The sequence below is a fragment of the Microtus pennsylvanicus genome, chromosome 6, assembly GCF_037038515.1.
Source record: "Microtus pennsylvanicus isolate mMicPen1 chromosome 6, mMicPen1.hap1, whole genome shotgun sequence".
Classification (NCBI taxonomy): Eukaryota; Metazoa; Chordata; class Mammalia; order Rodentia; family Cricetidae; genus Microtus; species Microtus pennsylvanicus.
In genome coordinates this window covers 25,688,671-25,714,310 of record NC_134584.1, presented here as the reverse complement: position 1 = coordinate 25,714,310, position 25,640 = coordinate 25,688,671, and the positions used below count along the sequence as shown (strand labels likewise).

Here is a 25,640-nt window from a genome sequence, read left to right as displayed (position 1 = left end):
TAGATCTACTCATATGGAATTTTCTGGCATACAAAAGAGTGAAATCTATAAATGGAACTAAAATGAAAAATGGTGTTTTCAATGAATCCGGCTTTCTAAACGTTTTACATTGTTTGCTCTGTATTGTGTGCTATCAGAAAGCATAGCACACTCTGGAGTCATCTGGAAAATTGCTGACAGTGATTGCATTGGGGAAAGGCGACGGCAGTGAAAACAAAGGCTTCACTTTTTATTTTGTACATCTTTATACCATTTAAGCTTTCAAGCCAAGAATAGTCTCGTTTTTAAATGTCAATGTCAGTTGCTGGAATGATGACATAATATGCTTTTGTTGACTTTTCTGTTTGTTTTGTCTTGTTTTCTTGTTTTGTTTTTTTTTAAGCAACTAATATTCACTACTTCGAAAGTCAAATAAAAGCAGAGGGCGTGGACCTGCTAAGCAGCTCTAACCACCAGGTTGGATATGATGGCTAACATCTGCATTTCACTGAAACCAACCTGGTGTGGGTGTGGGGATGTACAGCTGGATTAACACACCTTTAAGCCTGCCTGCAGATCTTCCACACTGGTTGTTCTGTGGTGAATATAGCTTGTGTTTAGTGTGTGTGTGTGTGTGTGTGTGTGTGTGTGTGTGTGTGTGTAAGTACACAGGAGGGCTGGGTTTGTGGATAAACTGCTGACTGTACAGGCACGGTGACCCAAGTTCTGACTCTCAGCCCCCTGTGGAAAGCTGAGCAGTCACTCGGATCTGTAACCCATGTACTGACAGAGGCCGAAACAGGCAGGTCTCAGGGGCTCGCTGCCCAGCCAATCTAGTCAAAACAGTGAGCTCCAGAATCGATGAGAGACCACCTCAAGAACTAAGTTGAGGAACAATAAAACCTGACATGAAACCCTAGCTTACACACACGCACACACACACACACACACATGTATACATATATATAAAGTGTTATATAAATAAGCAAGGAGCAGGATGGTTCTTAATGAAGTAGAATCTGCTCAACGCCATGTTCGCATGCATTGCATTGTTCCATCTTATTTTTACAAGCCAGTGAGGTGAGTTGGCTTATTCTCCATACTTTCAAACTGAAATAAAATCAAGTCTATTGTTGCAGTAGATAGCAACTACAGAAGCAGTGACTCACTTGTCTGCAGTGCCGCTGCCATGGAAACTGAATCCCTACCTTCAAAAGTCCTGTTCCAGGTCTGCTGGATGATTCTCCCCCCGTCCTTCTTGCTGTAGCCAGCTCTGAGAACTTCATGTAAAGCCAGAACGTAGAGGAGGATGGCATCATGGAACCCTTCAACAAACATGTTCACCTGCAAAGGAAACCCACTGAGTGAGCCTGAGAACCTGATGATTGATGTTCCTCCATGATGCAAGCAAACAAAACGGTCCAACCTGGGTCTGTAGATGTGAGATCAAGGGAGGAAGTGGGCAGAATTATCAAAAGTAACTACCAAGAGTCTTATCATGTGTTCCTGGCACTAAGTAGGAAAAACACTTCCTTAGAATTTACAGAGCAAACAAGACATTGCAGAAGTCAAAGAAACCATTCTGTTGTTCAGGCTAATTATTCCCGGAACTTTGACCCTCTTTTCATGCAATTACCCTTCTACCCACATCTTCCATCAGCCTCAATGTGGCATGAGTCCAACACTCAGTGAAGTCTGCTCCAGATTCCACTGCCCGTGTAATCCCTTTACATTCTGAGTGTAGGGCACACAAATGGAACAGTAGTAACTGGGCAAGCTGGGGCAGAGAAGTGAAGGGCTTGAGGCCAGCCTACACTACATGGCAAGACCTCATCTCAAAAGATCAAGATGAAACAAAAATGTAGGTATCCATTTGTTCGAGCTCAACAAAACTGTTACCAACTGCAGACACATAACAAAGATACAAAGAATGGACACAGGACTTTCTTCCTGCCTTGGGAGTGGGCAGCAGTGTTTGCTCCTGCACTGACAACAAACATCTGTCTCTCTTTCCGTCCCCTGCCAAGCTCCAGGGACAGAAATTGATTCAGTCTTGACAGCTTATACATTTTATTTGATCTCTAGCTCAGGAAAAGTTTCACAAATGCACACACTGGCCACTAAACTTAGGGAAGTTGTTTAATCGTGTTGAGTTTTGTTCTTTCATCTGTACCCATGTAGGTGGTGTAGAACCTTCTTTAAGGGTGATTGCAAGAATCACATGGCAACACAGCATAAAGTGTCTAGTGAGTATCAAGTATTCAGCAACTTGTTTTATGGGCCATAGGATGCTCTTGGTACTGTCCTGGAGTCTTATTCAGATACAGTAAATAGAGCAGTTAGTGTTATAGACTGGGGGAGAATAATAAAGAGAAGCTCAAGAGTGGTGGCAAAAGTTGACCTGAATTCTGAAACTGAACAGATGTTTGGAAGTGAGGAAGTCTGGAGAAAACACTCTGGGTAGAATAACGTGGCAAAGACATACCCTGACCACTACTGCATTAAAAATAACACTTCTGCTCAGCTGAAGCGAGAGAAACACGGCAGCATGGACAACCAGCAGAAACTTGGAAAATATTTTGTGCCTTCAATACAGAGTTTGTAAATTACCCAGTGTTCCAAAATGGCATTTTCTCATTTTTTTTCAAGAGTCTGAGTCAATGGCAGAAAGCCAAGGCAACAGGAAGAACTGGGTGTAATAATAGGCGCGGTGGGGCTGCATCCCCAGCACCCCGGCCGCCTGCTTGGCTAGCTTGATAACTGTTTTGTTATTTGTAATTTTGCTATGTTAAAGTTAAAGCCTTCCTTTTTTTGTTTAAACAGAAAAAGGGGAAGTGATATGGGAGTGTCATATATCAATCTGTTGATTTCATTGGTTAAGTAATAAAGAAACTGCTTGGCTGGCCCTCATAGGTTAAAACATAGGTGGGAGGAGTAAACAGAACAGAATGCTGGGAAGAAGAGGAAGTGAGCTCAAACTCGACAGCTCTCCTCTCGGGAGCAGATGCCTCAGAGAGACACCATGCTCCCCGCTCCCGGGAAGATGCATGATGAAGCTCCAACCTAGGATGGACGTAGGCTAGAATCTTCCCGGTAAGACCGGTGATACATAGATGATTAGAAATGGACTAGTCCAGGTGCGAGAGTTAGCCGAGAAGAGGCTAAATAGAAATGGGCCAAGCAGTGTTTAAATGAATACAGTTTGTGTGTTGTTATTTCGGGTAAAGCTAGCCGTGGGGGCAGCAGGGTGCCAGGGACGCAGCCCGCCGCACTTGTTACTACAACTGGGGATTCCTGGGAGGATACCGGCCAGTGCTTGTGTGCAGACTGCCTGCCCTGTCCCTCTACAGAGAAAGAGTGCCTCCACTGATCTTCTGTATGGCCCTAATCAAGGGCGTATGGTGTCACAAATGGTGTCTCCCAGTTCAAAGATGCACACACAAATGGCGTCACGTGTTTCAAGGGCACACTCACAGAGGGCGGCGACACCAGCTTCATTTGTCCCCGTCCCAACCCTCGCTGAGTCCTGTTTTGCATTATGGGAACAAGTATTTCAGATTTGCCAAAACTGGAATCTGGGTGGCTCCAGTTCTGCTTTCTCTAGCTGTGCTCCTACCTCCTTCTGGTCCTTGGATTCCTCATCTAGAAAGTGAAGGAAATGACAGTGCCTTCCTCCTCGGGTTGCTATCGGGTTTTCTCTGAATTGAGAAGTGTAAAGAGCTTCACACAGCTTCTGCCACCATCATCCCTTGACAGCTGTTGTTGTCACGACTTTCCAGAGATGAGGGGTTACAAACCCAGCAATTCTGCATAGCTTCTAATTCTGAATAGCAACATCCAACAAGCGAGCTATCTTATTGACCCATTTTATACCTGATGGAAAGCAGAGCTCCTCGTTCACACTCTGATGCCCCAGGCAGACCTCTTACACCATCACGGTCCTAACAATGCCTAGTAGAATAGCACTGTCCAGACTGGGCTATCCCACTAACCCTCAGGGAAAGACAGACTATAGGATAGATTCAAGTTCACAGAGATCTTGTACTTAGCAACTAGTTCAATCCACGGTCCACACCTAACCCAGATACCTCAGTCTCTTAGCCTTCCAAGTCTTCATTTGTAAAGACTCGCCACAGCACTGGGCCACCTCACAGAGATTTTTCTGGGGTTTAAATGAATTAAAACATTAAACCGTGAAAGCCTTGGTTCTTACTTTTAGCTGTTAAACTTAAGTCTCAAAAACACTGTTTTCTTAGGCAAAGAATGCTATAGAAATAACATCTACCAGTCAAAGATAATTTTCGCCTGCCTTGAATATGCTAATTTAATTTTCCAAAGGAATACAAATTTTTCACTTAGACCATGAAGTCATCATGATTCGAGAAAGCATGCATGCTGATGAATTTTAATAAGTATACTTTAGCTGTTAGAATTAATTCTCAATACATGATCATTTTTCCCCCACAAGTTTATCTTCTCTTTCATAACTTTATAGAAACCATCTTGGTTTCCATTACAGTGGAAAGTCATGGAATCATAGCTGTGACATGTGGGGGATGTGGGTGACTTCAGGAAGCACTAGGGTACCCATATTTCCCTGAAGCTATTGGCTACAAATTTGTTGGCTTCAGGAGAAGGAGTCATTTTCTCCAATGGCATAACCACTGTCCAGTTACCCCTGTTCCAGTAAATAATGTCCTTCTCAGGCTCGTGAAGTAACCCTAATGAAATGTAATGGCTTACAAGTTTTAAAAGATGTGGAATTAGAAAAGGAACTTATTGGGTAAAAAGGGAGTTTAGCATCCATGGGAGAGAAATAAGAGGGGGTAACAATGTAGTTGAAAGTGGCCAAAATACATTAAATATATGCATAAAATTGTTGGACTGATAAACCCTGAAAAGGGGAGACCATTTTTTTTGCTCAGTCTTCCTGAATTTTGTTCGTGCATGCCATGCTCTGTAAATGCATGCTTCCTAGAGCATCCCTGCTTAAAATACGACATGAGCCCCTGGGCCTCATCCTTCTTACTTTGTGGATGTCATCATCTTCCTCCTGCTCTTTCATCGTCCTCCTCTCTAAACCCTCACCCAGGGACCCCATACTGATGTAGCCATTCAGAGTACTGGTCAAGCTACCAGGCACCATGCCTTAACTGGCCCTTCCCATCCCTTCCTTCTTGATGCATCCTCTCTTGTCCACAACAGGAAGAACAATTGTCTACCCAAGAGGATGAACTTGGATTGCTTTTGTTCTACAAGTTTGGTGCCAAAACAGGTCAGACAGGCTCTGGACATAAACTCTGGTCTGAAATCTCCTACTATCTCAATTTGCAAGTGAATCACAACAGTTACCTCCTGCCCTGTCAGAGTGGCTGAGTATCTCCCTCTCCCTCTGGAGGAGGATGCTGACCCCGCTGAAGCTGCGGCACCCTGGCCTGCTGCGGAGGAGGTTTCATCGCACCTACCTCAAACCCCAGAGAGTGTCTTTTCTCGAGAGAACATTCTCACTCTCACACGTGTCTTTTTTTAGTGGGAGGGAAGCCCGTTAGGACATTACAACCGCTGTAAATTGGAAGTGCAAAGTAAGGAGAAAAAAAGGAGAGGGGGGAGAACAGTATTAAGTTGTATCAGGAACAGTTTTCTTTGGACCTCCAGAGAGAAGGAGCCAGCTCACTTGGTCTGCCTCCCTGTCTCTGGACAGAACAACCCTTGGACCTCCAGGCCCTGGTTGTGACACATCACACTGTTGTTATCAATCACAGGAAGTGGGACTCCCTTGCCTAAGCAACCCGTTTGGGTGTTCGTCATCTGTTATAGTTACTTAAATTCCCTGACAAAAGCAATTGAGGGGAGGAAGTTTTTATTTTGTTTCAGAGTTGAAAAAATCAGTTAGTTTATCATGGAGGCCAAGTCCTGGTAGCAGCAACTTGAGGCCGTTAGTGACATTACAGATCCCCAGGAAGCAGAAAGCAATGGGTGCTTGTTTTTAGCTAGCTTCTTCCTTTGGATGTAACCCAGAGCCCAAGTCCGGGGAGGCTGACACTCTCCTTTAGTGTGGCTTTGCCCACCTCGATGAGATAATCCTTCATGGGCATGTCCAGAGACTGGCCTAATCTAAATCATCTCTCCCGGGTGCGCCCGGAAGCTTGTCTCCTGGGAGATTCCAGCTCCACTCAAGCTGACAATCAAAACCCAACATCATGGCGTCCTTTTAGCCAGAAAACCCTCCCTTAACATCACTTGCTGAGGTCTTAAATTCCTAAATGCAGCCACTCCCAGGCTAGATAATGAACAAGTTGGATTAAGAAAACATGACCGTTCACCATCTCCACCAGAGAGAATCATGATCCCCCGCAGAGAGGCTGTACACATGGAAGTCATGACAGGGCCTCCTCTCTGCCAGCGCTGCTAGCCACATTCCCTCATGGAGAAAGCCGAATGGAAGTGATCGTGTTTGTCTGTTTTCACAAGAGCATAGATAGACTTGGCATTCACAACACCACCCCCTCTGTTATAAGGCATACCATCTTCCCTGTTTCTCTCTGGGGAGGCAAATTCGTGGACAGGTGAACTCCTGGATGCTTACAAGTAAGTAAAGCATGCCCTCTGCCTCAAACACTGAGAGAGGTCTGTGAAAACAGAGTGCCTGAGCCAGGCGGTAGTGCCGCACACCTTTAATCCCAGCACTCGGGAGGCAGAAGCATGTGGATCTCTGTGAGTTTGAGACCAGCCTAGTCTACAGTGAGAGTTCCAGGACAGCCAAGGGTGCTACACACAGATAAACCCTGTCTCAGAAGAAAAAAAAAGTGTCTGGACATGAAGCAAGCCCATAAAGCTCTCAGGTGGAGACAGCTGGAAGAAGGCTCCCAAAGGGGAGTGCAAGCTAGACTATCCTAGGGTTTGGCTTGTGGCATTCGCCTGAACTCAAGCGTGCCACACGGTGGTTCTGTCTTCCTTACCACAAACCGTTGGTTCCCAATGCAAATGAGGAAAGCTGTGGGTGCTAATTTCTCTGGAAAAAGAGATGCCTTCTCACCTCTCAGTCGCTGAAGATCACATGGGGGAAAGTGGAATTTGGAAGGAGAACAAGTAAGAGGTCAGCCATGGACTGTTCTTCCCCCTTATCTATAGCAAGGACAGCACCACCTGGTCGAAAGTAAATTCTAGGAAGGCCCTGAAAGTGGATCTTGTCCAATGCCCACGTACCACTGATATGGCAGACATCGGGAGTGGCTTGGGAATGCTATGTGGGTAGCTCAAAGGCCAAAGATAATTCTACATTTGAGAAACACTTAATACATACATCACTCCATTTAACTTTATCTACACTTTGCATTTCAAAAATGAATTACCTAGGGCTGAGAAGATGACTCAGGGGATAAAGTGTGTGCTGTGAGACATGAGGACTGGAGTCTGGATCTGCAGACCCCACAGGAATGCTGGGCAAGCATGGTGGCTCCCCTGCAATCCCAGTGCTCAGAAGACGCAAGCAGGAACCTTGGCCAGTCGGCTGCCCTCGCTGTTGAGGCAAGCTCTGGGTTTAATGGAGAAACTCTGCCTCAGAGAATAAAGTAGGGAGCGACTAAGGGAGACTTCCTGCCATCATACACACAATGTGTTTAGAGAGAAAAGACCCCAAAGAAGAAACTTGCAAAGCAGCAATATTAGTGGAGCAAATAATAATAAAAAAAATCATAAAGAAGACTTGACACACAGATCTTCTTAGAAAACTTGCACACTGTAGAGTTTGGGCAGCCAGGGCAGAAGAAAGTTCCCAAACGAGAGAGCTATCTTTCCCAATGACTCTTCTGAGGACGCCCTCCACTAGAACTGTTGTCATTGTCCCCAGCCGTGGCTAATGCATCTCTGCCTCCAACTTTGTGTTCCTTTTATCTCAGTTAAAAGGCTCATGGGTCCTCACCCATAAAAAGCCACCTGCACAGGCACCGGGCTGTCCTCAGAGGATCTAGAACAATACTGTGTCTCAATGAGGAGTTAAGTAAGTGCTTGAGGGTGTTCACGGAGGCTCAGTCAACAAACATCTCAACTCCATACTCCTGGTGGCGCACAGGTCAAGCGGTCAGTCACTACAAAGGTACACGCACTCAGAGGGCACCCAATAAATAAGACAGCCCTCAGTCTGGCCAATTCAAGGAGGGGGCAGATGGCTGTCATAATATATGTTACCTCTGAGTACAGAAAAGGAGAAATGCCCAAAGATTAAGATGAATGAGGTCTATACTAGTAAACGGCTTAAATTAAAATGTTGATATGATCCTGGACTTCTAAATAAATAATTCCAGTCTCTCTAAGATCTTCAGGCAAGAATAGAAGCATAGATATTTGACTTCACTTCCCACAAAGATGGCAAAGTGGAAGAGGTAATTGATAAAGGTCTCAAATTAAAGCCAAAGTCAAATTTCTATACCAAAAATAAAATCCCTACCTCTAAATCACAGCCAAGGGACCAACATTTTTAGAACATGATCAAATGAAACGAGCTTACTCCGATGGGGGGACGGGGACATACAGACTAACTCATAGTAATCCTAAGGCTCAACCCGGTGTCTAATTGCAAGCTGGTTAAGAGGGTTGACTCTTCAGTAGTATGGTGTTCTTTTCTTCCTGTTTAACAACTTGCTGGATCTCAGGAAAGATGTCACTTAAAACAGCCTCTACATGCTGCTTGCAGGGCCCAGAATGTTCTCCTTACAGCTGCTAAGCTGTTTCCTTTGGACACCCTCACTCAGTGCACTTAAAGTTATAAAATCCCTTTCCAATCATGTTCCATAACTTCTGAGAGTAATTTATTATGATTTTATCCATTTAACAGATTAAAGTCTCTGGCACACAGGTGCCCTTATGTCATTGGCTGTGTTGATGCCATTGTCTTAATTTCATTTCTGTTACTGTAATAAAAAAAAATACATGTATCTAATCTACATGGGAAGTAGAAAAAGACAAGATCTCCCAAGTAAATTGGGAGCATGGGGACCTTGGGAGAGGGTAGAAGAGGAGGGGAGAGAAAGGGAGGGGAGAAGAGAAAAATGTATAGCTCAATAAAATCAATAAAAAAAGAAAAAGAAGAAGGCAAATGACAATAGAAAAAAATATCCTAACAAAAGCAAAATGGGGGGGGGGGACTGTTAAATGCAGAATTCCAGATTGTGGTCCACCAGGATCCAATGGTTCATCAGATTCAGGGATGTCACAGTGGCTGGAGCTTAAGAAAACTGGTCATGTTCCGTCCACAGTCAAAAGAGAGCAATGGATGCATGCACGGTTGTGCTCAGCTCAGCTTCCTCTCTTAGCTAGACAGTCAGGATCTAGGGGATGGTGCTGCCCACTTTCAGGCTGGCTCTTCCCACATCAAATGACACAGTTAAGACAATCCCTCAGAGGCATGCCCAGAGGCCAATCCAACCTAGACAATTCCTCACTGGATCTCCCTTCTCGAGTAGGTCTACCTTGTGTCAAAATAGCAATTAAAAATGGCCATCACACCCATCAACTAACTTCTCAAAGTTATTTCTTTTGTTTTTTGAGATTATAATATATTCCATCACCCCATATACCCCCTGCTCTTTTTCAATTCCAGGGCTTCAGTTTTTATTAATTGTTGTTACACATATATGTATGTATGTATTCCTAAATACATAATTACAACCCAATTGGTGTGTATAATGTTACTTGTATGCATGTTTTTAGGTCTGACCATTTGGTATTGAAAAGCCAATTGGTTTGCTCTTCCCTAGGGAAGACTATTTCTCCCACTCTCCCCATTCCTTAGGAGCCTATAACCCTTTGTATAAGGTTGAGATTCCTAGATTTCCCCCAACCTCTTCCAAGTCAACATGGTTCAGGGATCATCGTGGAAGAAGGGGCAGAGAGATTGTAAGAGCCAGAGACACTGGGAGTTTGCTGCGAGACTGTGTCTCCTAGGAGCTACTCGCATAAAGTCTCACAAACATGATGATCTAAACAGGAGTTGAACAAGGTCAACTAACATTATGGAACCACAACCGTGGGCTCCCCCACTACATGTATCCATGCAGACACCAGCATCAATGGTTAGGCCTCATGAGCCAGCTCTTTGGCCTGTCGCTACAAACCCTGTGGATGCTGTCAGCATCCAATATCAGAGTCTTCTGTTAGGCAAGTGGCCAAAGAAGTTGGATGTGGCCTGTCAAATTGAAAGTCTGAATGATGGAGGAAGGTCATTGGCTAATAAAGGAACTGCCTTGGCCCATTTTATTGGTTAGGACATAGGTAGGTGGAGTAAACAGAACAGAATGCCGGGAGGAAGAGGAAGTGAGGTCAGACTCCACAGCTCTCCTCTCCGGAGCAGATGCCTCAGAGAGACGCCATGCCCCGCTCCCAGGCAGACACACGCGATGAAGCTCCGACCTAGAATCTTCCTGGTAAGACCGGTGCTCACAGATTATTAGAGATCAGTTGATCGGTATATCAGAATTAGCCAGTAAGGGCCAGAGCTAAAGGGCCAAGCAGTGATTAAAAGAATACAGTGTCTGTGTAATTATTTCGGGGCATAAGCTAGCCGAGCAGGCAGCTGGGGTGTTGGGGACGCAGCCCCGCCGCCCCATATTACTACAGTCTGAACGTATGGCATTCCACATTTCCTGCTAGCTCCTGCCAGATAATTTGAGGTGCAGAGTTATTTTTGCTGTGACACTGAGTAGAAAAATGCCACATTCCTCTTGCCATTGGGTAGCTCTACAAGTAGTTCACTCCCATAAGGGAGAAGCCCTGACATTCAAAGAACATCACGATACCACCTCTGGATTCATTCGCCTCAGACCTTCCTTTTCCAGATCCCCTCCCCCTTTAAAGGCAGTCTCCTGGAGAAGCTAATCTACAGCCCTGACATCTGGTGTAAAGGAATTCTCACCAAGTGAAGAAGGGTTAAAGACCCTGGAGTACACAAAAGTCTTTAGAAAAGATGGGAAATGCAGGAAAAAAGAAACAAGCTGAGCTTCATCCTCTAATATTTCTCTCCAAGTCTTCCCACACTCAGTTCCTCAGGTTGATATACTTCTTCCTACAGGTCAACTCGTCTTGGGTCCACAGAATGGGTTTGAGGTGATCAGACTTCTTTAAAAGGAATTAACAGTGTATTTTAGTTGTGAGGAAGTTGTCCAGATGAGCTGGCATACACTTCTAAAAGAAGAAACTCCTTAGCCCTATTCAGGCGTGAATAGTTTTGTACACCATAATGTTATTTCACTTGAGCCTTTCAGTTGCAAGTGGTTTCACACACCTTGATGCTAATCCATTTCTGAATATTTGAGGGTGGTGTCACCATTGCTACAAGATGTCTTTGAGGCTCAAGTTAGTTGAATCACCACACATACTAACAACAACACAAAACAGAGATTGCCCTTCAAAGGGATGAAATGGGATTTTGGCTTGGAAGTCCTTTTGCATAAGCCCCATGCCTCTTTGCTAAACATTTTCAGAGTATGCTAGATCAATAGCCTTTTACAGTTAGAAAGCCACCGATGTGTAATAATCACAATAAAATGAATTCTTATTTATACTCAAAAACACTACAATCCAGATATTCCAATTTCTTCAAATAGCCTATTAGTGTTATTCAATGCTATTTCAAAGCTGACCAGATAATTTAAAGCAATTTTTTAAGAAAATGAAAGTGATTTTTTTTAAAGTTCAATATATCTTCATTTAAAGGCTTTGAAGGCCAACCAATATTTCTTTAGCTAGAGAGAACCCCTCACAATGCCTCCATCCTCCTGATTACATTTCCCTAATAAGATTAATCTTATTAAAATGCTGGCATGCACACTCATCATTCTTATACTGTTGAAAAAAAACCTTGAGGTTTGATTTTATTCTCACAAATAAAATTAGCAAGGCCCTCTTGTGTCTGAAAAGGCCTTTTCACTGGGACAAACTATTCCCTGGCTGACTGTGGAGAAAGGGGTGAGAGCAAGGGAAGAGGGCACCCCTACTAGGGCACCCCTTCTAGTCCGATGCAACCTTGCAGAAAGGCTTGAGTGCGCAGAGCACTGCCGGAAGTGGGGCAGATATATCTTGGATCTGCTGCATTTTTTTCTCTTTCATGCGTTTGGCTGAGGACCTAACTTTTTAAATCTTCAATCTAATTAAGTGATGTGAGACAAGAGGCCAGTTTGAAATGTCTCGTCAAGATTTTTTAACGTTCTGATAAATTTTCAGCTAAGGTCCCTTCCTGCACAGCTTCTGTGTGAAATCAATGTCAAAACACAACTCAGGTCAAATACTACAGTGGCTAGGCCTTCCCCTCAGAGAAATTGTGGAACTTTTTTCAACATCCTGGACGTCCCAATATGTCGTACCTAGCCTCTTTAAACAATTATTTATTAAATTCTGCCTCTTTCAAACCCTGTGGCTAGATAAGCTTCCCATTCTCCAGCCCCACAATGCATTTGTGAGCACCAGAGGGAGACCTGGGGTAGGAAGCATGCTCCAGTACACCCCACCCCACTCCACCCCAACCCAAAACACTGCCAAGCATCAGACTTGCTTGCAGTGTTTGTTTAGTTAGCCAAATTTTCAACTTTTAAATAAGTGCATCACTTGCCTTGCAAGCAGACGGACTTGGGTTTAATCCCAAGAATCCACGTAAAAGAGCCAAGCATGACCCAGAAGACAAAGAAATCTCTAGGGCTTTCTGGCTAGCCGGTCTAGCCCACTTGGCCAGTTCCAGACCAGTGAGGGACCCTGCCTCCAAATACCAGGTGGATGGCACCTAAAGAATGATATCACAGGTTTGCCTCTGGCTTTACATGCAGCTGTGCACATATACTGCATCTGCGCGCGCGCGCACACACACACACACACACACACACACACAGATCAGATCCTTCCCCAAGTTTACACAGGGAAGAAACTGTTCCTCCCCATCCTGGCAGAAGACAGGTGTGTCACTGATGAAGACACAGGCGTGGAAGAGTGTGCTGGAGCAGATGGAGGCTGGGGATGGACCAAGCTGAGAATGATGTTAAAAGTTGTTCAGTCTGGGATCTTAGGTGACACTCCTTCCTGGCTCCCAGAAGGTAATATGGCCTAATGACTTTCCAGAGGGGCTCAGAAGAGAATTCTTTTAATGAAATTGACTGACCTGAGAGAAAAATGTACCCAGAGTGGTAACATTTGGGATAATTTTTTGGACTAGCTAAGCTATTCCATGGAACTACAATACAGTCCACTGTTATACAGGTTGATAGATATTTACATCACATCCTGGGGAGTGATGAAGGAGGTACTCAGAAATAGAAGCAGAACAGCATCTAAGAAATGCTTCTGATATGGAAGACAAAAAGATAAATGTTTAATAAGATGACAACAGATAAGAACCTAAAAGAAATAGGCAATATAAGGTTACTAAAACAATGAAAAGAACGGGAAGAATCCCATCTCAACAAATGTAAAACACTATATATATATATATATATATATAGATATATAGATATATAGATATATAGATATATAGATATATAGATATATATATCAGGGAGGCAGAGGCCGGTGGATCTCTGTGAGTTCTGGGCCAGCCTGGTCTACAGAGTGAGTTCCAGAAAAGCCAGATCTACATAGAGAAACCCTGTTTCGAAAAACCAAAAGCAAGAATGTCATTTAATATGTTTATCTAGATTACCTAGTAAATTATGACAGACCATCAATTACAAAATAAGTCCCGTCTTTAGACAACTAAATAAATAAAACACATGCTCTAGAATCAATGGAAGGGATAGGGATACTAGGGAGATGAGCTTGGCTATCCAAGAATCAAAGTCAAGGTGCTGTTTTGAATCCGAGAGTCACTCAGAAGACAAGAGAAAAGAATGGATGCTTTTGCCAGTACAACTAGGACAGATGTTAGCCATCCATGTTTTCTCCTAGCAACCTGCCTTCTCAGCTCCCTCAAGAAACAGATGCCTGAGTCTCTATGGTGACAGTTAACTGAATGCTTCTCTACCCTCACCTCCTGCTGAGTGTGAGCCCATTGACTCCTGTCTCCCCCTCCCCACATAATCCCTTGTCAGCAGGAAGAAGTCAAACTTGAACCCACACCCCTATACCCTAGGAGTCTGGGATGTTTAGGTGGAAGTTCTGTTGGCATCCATATCTGACCAAAAACGTTGGGATGTGTGGGATCTCAAGCATGACCGTTACGGATCCCACCCTCAGGGTGCTAAGCAGCGAGCCCCTCCCGGGAGTTGCCTCAGTCCAAACTCTGCCCCTGAAAAAGCCCACCATCAGTGGCTCCACCTTAGAGGGTATTAAAAGCCCCCACCTCGTGGGTTCCCCTCATGGTTCTCTCATCTTCCCCTGGGGCCACCAGGAATGCTTTGTTCAGATTAAACCTGGATTTATTAATTCGATTTGATTGGCTTGTTACATTAGCAGTGGCAGATTCCCAGTAGCCAGAGATTCAATTTAACAGTTTGTCTTTCTTTTTTCTAATTTTTTTTCTTCTTCTTGAAGACAGTGTCTTTTACCACAGTCTTGGTTGGCCCAGAACTCACTACGTTATCCAGGCTGACCTGGAACTTGTAGTGATCCTCCTGTTTGGTTTCTCAAATCCTAGGATCATGGAACTGCACCACCATACCCACCTAGAATACCCTTGAAAATCAAAAATATAGCAGACATTTTAGAATCCAGTAGTTTGGAAGATAAAATTTAGGTAACCCCTCAGAAAGGAAAAGGAAGAATTGGAAAATAACACTTGCTTTGACAGCTTATGTACTAGAAGATGAGAGAGAAAATAACAGAACCAGCTAAAGATGGCTAACACTTGGTTCTATGAGGAACAGAGGAGGGTGCTAAAGACACAGAAGCAAGATTTTAAAATACCCACACCAAGCCCAGCATGGTGGCTCACACCTCTAACCCCAGAACTCAGAGGGCTAAGATGGTAAGCTTGCTACAAATTCCAAACCAGTCTAAGCTTCATAGAGAGTTCCAGCCCAGTTAGGGATACAATGCCAGACTCTGTCCCCAAACAACAAAATATAAAATAGCAATAGATAAACAAACAAGCTCACCCCAGAACCCATCATTGTAAATTTCCAGATCAACCATCAGTCCGGTTTTCTGTTTGTCTGTTCTCAAATTCACTTCCCTTCCTCCCTCTGCTTCACTTTGCTCTACACCATAGAGAGATGACTCCTTACGGCTGCATTTCACTGTCATATGGCTCCAGATACCTCAGTCAACATGGAACACAGGCAGGAGAACAGAACCAGGAGGAAGAAGAAAGCCAGGACATGTCTCCCTCACTCTTTCTTTGCCTGGAGTAATACCTCTGTCAAAGACTGCATTTATTCCATCCTAGCTTTTGTAGGCAGTCCTAACTTTGAGAACCTACTAAAAGTCTCTCTTCCTTGGTCCTTCTAGTCACTAGGGATTCTAGTGACTTTTCCTATTTCAATCTCTGACTTGCTTTTCTATTCCATTTGGAATATCAGCTCTTCTAATGCCTTAAACTCTGTTCCTTCTATTCAACTCCTGCTAAATTGCCTGACATAGGCTCTGTTTTCCTAACTAGATCCTCACTGATACAATCAATCACTCAGAGAAAATACTAAAAGCCTCTAAGGAGAAGAAGAAAATAGCATTGAAAAAAAAAAGAATCAGAATGGTAACAATAAGAGCTAGAAAACACAGAATGATTGCATCAAAGTCTTGTGGGAAAAATAATCTTCAAACTATTATTTTATACCCAGCTAAACTGTCAATTAAATGATGCATTATTATTGTTATTATAACACAAAAAGTTTTGTGATGTGAAATGTATCAAAATTTTTTACCATTAATGCCCTCTTTCTTCAAAACAAAAAAGAATCTTAAGAACAAGAAAGGAGATGTGATATCTAAGAAAAGGATCACACAATGCAAGAGAGAACTGAAGAACAGCTCCAAACTGACATTTAAAAAAATTATTACAAACTGGAGCAGAAAAATAAGGTTAAAAGTTTAATATCATTACATAAAATCTCTTACTGAAGCAATAAAAACAGTGAGAACTCTATGAGAACAAATAAGAAAACTGTCATTAGCCAGGCGGTGGTGGCGCACGCCTTTAATCCCAGCACTCGGGAGGCAGAGGCAGGCGGATCTCTGTGAGTTCGAGGCCAGCCTGGTCTACAAGAGCTAGTTCCAGGACAGGAACCAAAAAGCTATGGAGAAATCCTGTCTCGAAAAACCAAAAAAAAGAAAAAGAAAACTGTCATTAAACTCCGGGGAAGGTACTGGAGAAGCAGCAGGTGCTCATAAACACATATGATTATTTTGTAAGTATTTATATGGGCTTAATGAAAAAAAGCCTCTGAATAACGTTTTTTTAGCTTTTCTTCAAACTTTATTTTGTGAAAACCTCTTTTACAAGAAACTGAATCATAAAATATTGGGAGTATAGAAGGAAAAGGAAATACTAGCAGAGAAAGAGTATGTCAAATAACGTAATCTTTTCTCCATTTCAGGAATCAAAATATAAGAGGAAAATTTTAATGTCAAGAACAACATAATCTATTTTAAAAGCATGCAGGCAACATTACAAAAACATTAACAATAATCATCTCTGTGTAGTCAAAAGCACAGAAGGGAGGAACAATGGGGGGAATTTTTGTATGTCTGTAATTCTTAAGGTATTATAAATTATCTTTAATTAAATGCACTACTTTTTTCATTCGTTGTATCATGTCCTATCAATCTGGAAAGCTACATGTTATTTTTATTTAAACAGCAGCATCAGGGAAAGAAGGGGAAGTTCACCCAAGGAGAAAGCCAACTGTTAAAGGGCCAGCGGGTGAATAGGTCTCAAAAGTGCCAAACACAATAGGAAGAATGGATTGAGGCCAGGAGAGGGATTTACAGGAAGGAGAACCCAGGGACGCTGCCAGGGCCAAAGAAGCGTCTGCAGCTCTGGCTCACACCATCCTAAGAAACAGTAGTGAGAGCGGCTGTCTTGGAAGGCAGCTGACTCAGGAGTCCAGAATGAATGAAGAGTAAGTGAGGAATGAGTGAGCATCTCATCTCAGAAATAAAACCAGGGATTTCTCCAACAGAATAGTGCTTGAGCATATTCTCCACTTTTCTTCTGGGAAAATGACTTTTATTTCAGTGTAACCCTGCACAAACATTCTTCTTATTATCCATTTGAATAAACAGGGCTCAGGACAAATGGTATACTGACCAGCCATAGCCACCATCTGGCCCAGTCATTTTTCACCTTTTTTCTACCTAGATCCCATTGATGAAACACTGACTCCTCTCTCCGAATGTATACCCTGTTCACTTCCAAAGTCAGATACGCAACTGCCAAAGGTTAAAACACAAGAAGGCAGGAAACCGACATCTCTTTAATGTGCTTATGGAAACCTGAGAGCCTGTGACAGGGCACGCGGTTACAGTTGTTCTTCTGGGAAAGGCTGTCCAGCCCGCTGCAAGTTACATCAGTATGTCCCAGTGCTAAGGTGCATGACATTTGTTGTGTACTGACACAAGGCGGTATCTCTTCTGGGAACTCCAGAGCTCAAGGCTCTGGATATTTTATTCTCGCTCATGAATTGTTAGAGGGTCGGGATTCCATCTGAGAGCACTCATTTTTCAGGATCAGGGTCACGGTTGTGCTCCCCAGAGAACTCAATAAACAGCCTCTGATGATCGAGATAATGATGGTTTACATTTCAGAAAAAAAAGGGGGGGGAGGATGACTGCAGCTGAAGAGGGTACCGAATGGTAGCCACACTTTGTCAAACGTGAAAGAGTAAAGAAAATCGATAGGTTAAAAGTGTGTGCTTTGGATTGTGGGTGCAGAGAGAAGAAGGCAATGCTTCAGCTTGTGGGCCCCGGGCAGGCTCTCACAGAGGGCCTGATACACTTAATCTTTGGGTCATAAGTTTGCCTCCTTATTGGGCACAGCGTTGTTAAAAGGATCAGACTGATGTAGTGGAAAAAGAAAGTCACTGGCCCAGGAGGCAGGGGACACAACTAATCTCTGCTTGGCCACCACACAGCGCATTCTAAAACCAAATACCAGCACTCTGGAATTGGAACCACTCCTAGAGCAGAGACCAGGCAGCTCCATTAAAATGCCCTTGAGTGAGAGCCACTGCACACATAGGTGACCCAACACAAACCAATGGAAAGGCCAGGCAGGAGCTTGGCAAAACCTTGCCTGAGCAAGGCCTTGAGCCACAAAGGCTTCTCCAATGGGACATTACTTGTCATTCTGGGTTACTAATGAACCCAAGGAGTCTTCAGAACGCCTTTGGTGGACCCTTTTACCACCCTGACACCATCTCCTGCAGTATTAGTGAAGCTTTGTATTCCTAAGGAGGTCAATACACAGAACCATTGCTGATGAGCACTGCTGTTCTAATATATATAGTGGGAAAGGCTAACGCACCTCCCTGAGACTTGGTATCAGCCATTTGAATGAGAAGAGGTTGGGGTTGATGTCTTCTAAGTTCAGTAATAACAAAAATGGCAAGCATTATACAGGTTGAGTATCTTTTACCTAAAATGTTTAGGACCATAAGTATTTGGAGTTTCAGTGGGTTTTTTTTTCAGTTTTGGTAAATAGATATATTTTTGCATGGGCAGCCCGTATATGGCAATTCTGTTGAACTTGTCCATATTGGGTTTCATGGTCTAAGTTGATGAGGATGACTGAGCAGGTCTCTTCCTCAAGAGGGCACCAGATCTCATTACAGATGGTTGTGGGCCAAAAAATGTGGTTGTTGGGAATTGAACTTGGAAGAGCAAGCAGTGCCCTTAACCCCTAAAACAAACAAACACACACACTATTTGGGAAATGGAATCCAAGCATGCTTCTTCTCAACTGCATGTCTTTTTTTATAACCCACTGCATCCAGTTATGGCTGCCTGCATATATATGTCCTCCAATGGATCATGGGAAACCTACTTTGGGCCACATCCTCAACAGGAAATAACTCTCTTTCCCCTGTTTTTCTTAATTAGACTGTTAATATTTTTAAGAAAGAGCAAGCAATAGAGATGAAGACCAATTTTACAAAAACAAAGTTGTATTAGTTGGAGCTACGGAGATGACTCATTTGATGGAATTCTTACTGCAAAAGCTTTAGGACTTAAGTCCATCCTCCAGCCCCCGTGTGAAAATCCAGCCACAGGTACCTATAATCCCAGATTACAGAAGGCAGAGACAGAAAGACCCCTGGGAGTTACTGACCAGCCAGTCTAGTTGAATCAACAAGCGACAGGTTCCGTGATAAATGCTGTCTCGATGACGTAAGATGGAAAGTAAGGAACACATCCCACATTAACCACTGACCTCAACATACATGTATACATACAGGCACACATGCTTGAACACACATATGTCCACACATACACATAAAAAATGAACTTACCCACCTAAGTTTAGTAAACAAAAATATAAATCATTGTACCATTAAAATAGTCCAATCATTTTACTGTTAAAAGAAATTATTGTTATTCTGTCCTTCCAATGTTGAAGTACAGCTTGTCTAAAAAGAAATTTAATCTCATACATTTCCATTTTTGAAAAGAGCATAACTTTTACAGGGGCTCTGGCAACACGCTAATATGAATGTGACTCTAATAAACACAAAATTGGATCAGGGATTTTATTCAGCTTCCAATGCTGAGACAAAACTTCAAAGGCACAAGTCCTTTCCTCACGCCGGACAGTGCAATCCTTAACGCTAGTGCCATTTTCTGCTTCAGTTGTCCTAAGAAAGTGTGTCATTTAAGAAAAGCAGAAAATTGCTACCAAAGAAAAATGAAAGAGAATTTCTCGGTCTAGATACCTTCTCAACCCCCAATAGTAAGCACCTTGCTTTGCGCATCCGCCGGACAAAGAGATGCCATTTGTAGCAACACAGATAAAAATCTGTTGCGTGTTTTTTCATTATAGCTGTTCAGACAACTTAGGACCATGTTGGGATCCTCGCCAGTGCCATAGAACTTATAATTTAATATATTTTATTTTCATTCACCATGCTTAATTTAATAATTTAATTCGACTAAATACAATTTTAATTCAGCCGTGGACACATTAGCATAAACATTAAGTAATGGAAGCACCGAAAGGAAACAAATCAGACCCTGCTCAGAGAACACGTGATTGCCGGTTGTGGGGGGGACGCATGGCGCAGATGAGAACTAATAGGTTCACCAAGCCACGTGATTGTGGGGGTAAGCATAGCTCAGAAGAGAGCTAATGGGGCTACCAAACTTGCTAGGTAAGAGATAAAGACAGAGCTGCAGAGCCCATGCTAGGCTCTGTGAAGTGAGGCTCTGAACACACAGATAGCATAGCCCATGAATGCAAATATGAGAAGCTGAAGGAAAGCTGGGTCTGCCTGATACCTTCAGACTGATGAGGCATCTCCCACGGCACTGGTCTAGAGTCCTTGAGGGCCCAGCCTCCTAACTCTGCTTCTTTTGCTCTCTCCCACAACTTAATCTTAGAAGCAACTAGTGCTCAAAAGCACTACATGAAAAAGGAAAGTGGAGGGGTGGGTGGTGGAACACACACACACACACACACACACACACATACACACACCACACACGCATACACACACACGCATACAAACCCTGGGTTTGACTCAGAAAAAAAAAGGAAAATGTATCTTCAAAATTAGAATAAATTATTATAATTATCTCAATTTCTACTTAATTATAAATTATATTTATTTTAAAAGTTAAATATAGCATGGAGAGGCAGTGCTATAATTCACAGATGCAAACACGTTAGAAAACCCTAGAATCAGGTTTGACAATGTGAAGGATCGCTGCAGTACCAGTGTCTCCTTAATGAGATTTTGCTTGGACTATAATTGAAATGAGGTTTAGTTTTCTGACCAAGCGTGAGTGACAATCCAGAATATCCAAGAGGAATATTGAGAAGCCAACTGTTGTCCAATGAGTCTCATTAATGTCAGATGGCATATGATGAAATAATTGAACTTTAACAACTTCAGGGAGAAATCCAGACAAAACGACACTGTCACTGAGTTTTCAAATCGTAAAGCTAATATGGACCATTAGGTAAAATAACACAGAGGCAAACATAAAATACCTTTATGTTTTCATTATTGGCAGGGAAGACAGACCAGCACACACACCCTAGCCCACTAACTCATAAACCTGCTATTCATTTTGTCCCAAGAAAGGAAGGGTTCGCCATTACGACACTGTGGACAGCTCAGAAACATAGTTAAAAGTGCCAAAGGCTGCCTGAACAATAGCACCCAGGGAGGGGCTTGACCCTTAGCCTAGGACTTGGCTTCTTTAAAATGAATTAGCAACATGAGCCCTACTGGAGTGGGAAGACCTAGAACTCCCAAGTAGGAAACAGCTTGCCACAGACGAAAAACCCCAGTGCCCTGAAAGAGACAGGAGCAGACCAACCAAGAAGAGGACATGGATTGTCAAAAGAAAGAGCCTCCAAAACCTAAAATATTTCTACCACCAAGGTTTGGACAAATTAGGCGTGCAAAACTTGGGCATGCCTTCAACTGCCTCCTCCCAATACCCTCCTTGCTTAGTCAATGCCGGGAGTCTACAGACACCCCGCTCTGGGTTACAGGTCCCCAGGAAAAGGCCGTTTTCCATCCTGCAGCTGTTGCAAAGGAGAAGTGTAAGTGAATGGCAGGAATGATGCTGGGATGGGGGTGGGGGAGAGGAGAAGCGGCCAGGAAAACACACACACACACACACACACACACACACACACACACACACACACACACGAGGCAACAGTGACATTCAGACTTGAACTTGGAATTTCTGAATGGCTCAGAATGGGATACTTTGTCGCCTCTGGTTTAATTGGAAGCCTGTTTTCAGGATGCTGAAGGGCGAGGCTCATAATCAAGCACTTACGTAATCCTCCTCATTGAGCCCTTGTTTCTCAACAGAACTTTTCACCTCCATGGAAAACTTCTCAAACTCAGGTTTCACGGTCCTCAGTAGGGTGACTGTCTGGAGGGATGAGTACGCCTGCTTAGCTTCAAAGTCGTGTTTGTCTCCCCGCCTCCACGAGCCATCTCCTACGGGGGAAATGAAAATATTTATAATTCCAAGCCAGTCACCATAAAGAGACCATTCTCTCTCTTCTACTGCGATGTGTCCCTATGTGGTACTTTGGACAGCTGAGGCAAGAGGCATTGTCATAGTTTCGCACTTAGGTCTAATGTGACAACGTCGAAATCATTAAAGGAGAAGAAGTCCCTTTGGACACATGTTCCTTTGAAATGTGAGAGAGACAGACGAGCTCAGTTGATGCAATTGTCTTAGAATAACCATGGAACTGCAATTGTCATCGTGCCCCCGGAACTGTGGCCCTGCAGAAGCAAAGGGAAGTTCTTGTTCCTTTCCATGCATACTTACATTCAATCCCCACCCTCCACTATGGGGGTGAGCCAAGTCTATTTGTTATGCTGCTCAGGCCTGAAATGGCAGGTTGCAGTAAGGCATGGGGATGGATGGACTCCATGCAGACTAAGTTAGCATGGTTAAAAGTTGAAGGCTACTGATCCTTCCTTCCTGTCTCCAGGATGAAAGTGGTTTGCATGGACTTGAGGGCTTATATCTGTGTTGTATTGGCAGCATCATCAAAATTACTCATTTAAAACAATGCTAAATCAGTGTGTAAAGTGTAATGAGTATTTTGAGTATAAATAACAAAAGATAGATGATAAAAATATATACATATATACATACATAGATGATGGATGGATAATAGATATCTTAAACACTTGTTATTTATAAACTCAATCATCATATTATCCTTTCTATTTGACCGGTAAGGAAACGGAGGCACAGAGACATTGAGCAGCCTTCTGCTTCACAGTCCCTGCCTCACATAGTAAATGTCAATCATCTAGGAAGGTATCATTGTCTTTTCTTGATTTCATCTTTATAGCTTGAAGATGAAGTGGACCTCTGTCTTATGATAATCAGCTGCATTTCAAAGGAATCCTCATTATTAACCTTGCATCTGAACTATGTGCACGGTACATGCACAACTCTACAATAGCCATAGAGAACACTGGAAATGTCTTCAACAGTCTAGACTAAATTTGAGAAAGAGATTTAAACCATGTAAACACCCATAGGGATGGGGTACAGAAAAACAAAGCAGAGAAAAGAGGCAACGAACTCCAATCAGAAGCCATCACATGTGGAGACAAGGTATTAGTCTGGTCCTAAATGTGTAAATAGAATTTTAATAGGTGGAGAAGAAGGTGGAAAGGCGGATCTGGCAGAACTCACACCACTGGGCAAAGGTGCAAACGTGTATAGTATCCAGCAGGAAGATGGATCTCAGTCTGGAAGATGAGGAAAGGCAGAAGTGGAGAATGTGTTTGTGGAAGCCATCTGTTTCATCAGAATCCTAATAATAGCAGCCATTATTAATTGCTTACTATGCCCAGGGAGCTACTAAAGATAAATAAAACAGAGCTGAGAACATAGTTTGTCAAAGACCAAATCTATGCTCAATGACCACAAAATTAAAATTTCAAACTACCAAACAAAATTTGACAAAAGTCATCCTCCTCTTCCTCCTCTACTTCCTTCTCCTCTTCCTCTTCTGTGACCTCTCAACTCCTTAGGAGACCATAGCCTAAAAGAAGTCAGGCCTGGCTCTAGAGCCAGTGACCTGTGCTTCTGTCAAATGCTGGGGAACCCAGACAGGTTCTCAGTCCCCAAGACCCAGAGAGCACAGCAGTCGCCAGCCATGGAAGACCCTCAAGTCCAAGAGTCCCCGTGGAGAAACCTGCTTCCTACAGACATACAAGTAGCATTTATTAAACAATTTTCTTGTTTTCAGTTCTATTTCCTTTTAATTATGGGCATGTGTACGTACACCCATGCCTGAAGAGACCAAAAGAAGGCACTGGTCTCCTCAAACTGGAGCGACAGGGGATTGTTGAACTGCCAAATATGAATGCTGGGACCCTAACTCAGATCCTCCGCAAGAGTAGGACACAGTCTTAACTGCTAACGCTACTTCCCTACCATACCTTAGTGCCTGAATTTGATCCCCACACTAGGTTTAAGAGGGCTAAGTAGGAGTGCTTATAAGAACTGATTTTTCTAGGCAAAGAGAATTAGAGTTTTTCATCAATGGATAAGAGTTTAATTTTCTCTAGGGACTTAAGAAGGGAAATTATTAACCTTGTGGGGCCTTATGCTATGATAGAAAAGATATGTAAACTATAACAACAATTATCACAGCAAATGAAACAGGAAGAACACGTTTCACACAGTCTAATAATGCCATCAAACAGGACCTAAAATTAATAACTTTAGAGTTTCGTTTTCTAAAATAAAGCAATAGAAATTACAATGCTGAATAAATTCAAACCAACCTAAGTAGGTATCTGCTCACAACCGTTAACTTCTCGAGTGAGCTCTTCTCCCACACCCTGAGTAAAGCAAAGATCGATGTGGTGTGCTGTTCCATCAGTGGGAACAAATTTGATTCAGCAGACAACTAGGTGCCTCTGGAGATTTACGAGCGGAACAGAAGAAGGACAGGATGAGGACCGTGCCTTAGGAAATAGCAGCGGATTAGAGTGGGGAGACACAGCTTTCGCAGCCACAGTAGACCAAGCAAAAGGGTAAGAGAGGTCGTGTGTGGCAGGTCACATGCTAGAAACACAAAACATGCCTCCAGGAGGTCAAGCTCACAAGAAGTTTCCTTTTCTTATATCTTTTTATTTTATTTTATTAACTTTCTGGCATTTTTGATACAATAGTAAATTTTTTCCAAAAATAAATATTTTTCTGCTTTTATAATCACAAAAAGAAATAGAACCCAGGAGAATGAAAAGAAGACAACTGTACTAGAGGAATCCCAAACTCTACAGTGGTGAGGGAGGGGAGATCAACAGAGAGGAAACTGTCTCTCAAAGGATGCCAAGGGAAGAAGAGAGACAGTGACAGTCCTTAGAAGAGAAGCATGGGAAGAAACGATGGTGTTAATGTCACTGCAGATCCAAGCTGACTGCAGAATGCCTACGGGATACTGCCAGGCTAAGGCTAGAAACAAGTCTGAAGCCAGAGGGAGTACAGGCTAGAAAAAGCATTGGGTGTCATGTCTCCCCAGATCAGGGATGGAGCCCAGGGGCTGTCTACCCTAAAGAAGAAAGTGTAGGAGGAAAAGGAGAGGGCTGAGCACAACCTGTTGTTAGTGAACAGAAATAGTTAGGGATAAAGAGGCACTAACAGAACCAGAAAGTACACAGTGGCCTCAAAGCCGGGAGCATAAGATTTCCAGAAAGGAGTAGTTAGAAACCACCCCAGGCTATGCTAGAGCTACATCATCCCACGGAGCAGCCACCGGCTGTGCGTGTTACCATTTAAACCCAAATTAACTGAAAAGTCAATTCCTTCATGGCATGTGCCCCATTTCAAGTGTTCAATAGTCAGCCAGGTGTGGCATGTGACCAGCGACTACCCAGGCCACACAAAACAACATTGCAAGCCCATGTGGAGGTGCATACCTATATACCTCTTCTGTCTGCTGGGACTCAGAGAGCGGCGCTAGAAGATGGCAGGTCTCAGGCCATTCTGGGCAACTAAGCAACACCGTGTACCAAAGAGGGGGGTTG

The 25,640-nt window shown here is 43.2% G+C and overlaps 1 protein-coding gene across 4 annotated transcripts in view; it reads right to left on the bottom strand.

The window, feature by feature from the left end:
- Positions 1-25,640, bottom strand: part of Npr3 (natriuretic peptide receptor 3) — a 60,896-nt gene that overhangs the window by 16,423 nt on the left and 18,833 nt on the right. For all 4 annotated transcript variants that reach the window (XM_075975873.1, XM_075975872.1, XM_075975871.1 and 1 more), the window contains exons 3-4: positions 21,904-22,070; positions 1,188-1,323 (exon numbers count right to left, since the gene is read on the bottom strand). In XM_075975873.1, coding sequence (XP_075831988.1) covers positions 1,188-1,323; positions 21,904-22,070 — 303 coding nt within the window. The remainder of the gene's footprint in view (positions 1-1,187; positions 1,324-21,903; positions 22,071-25,640) is intronic.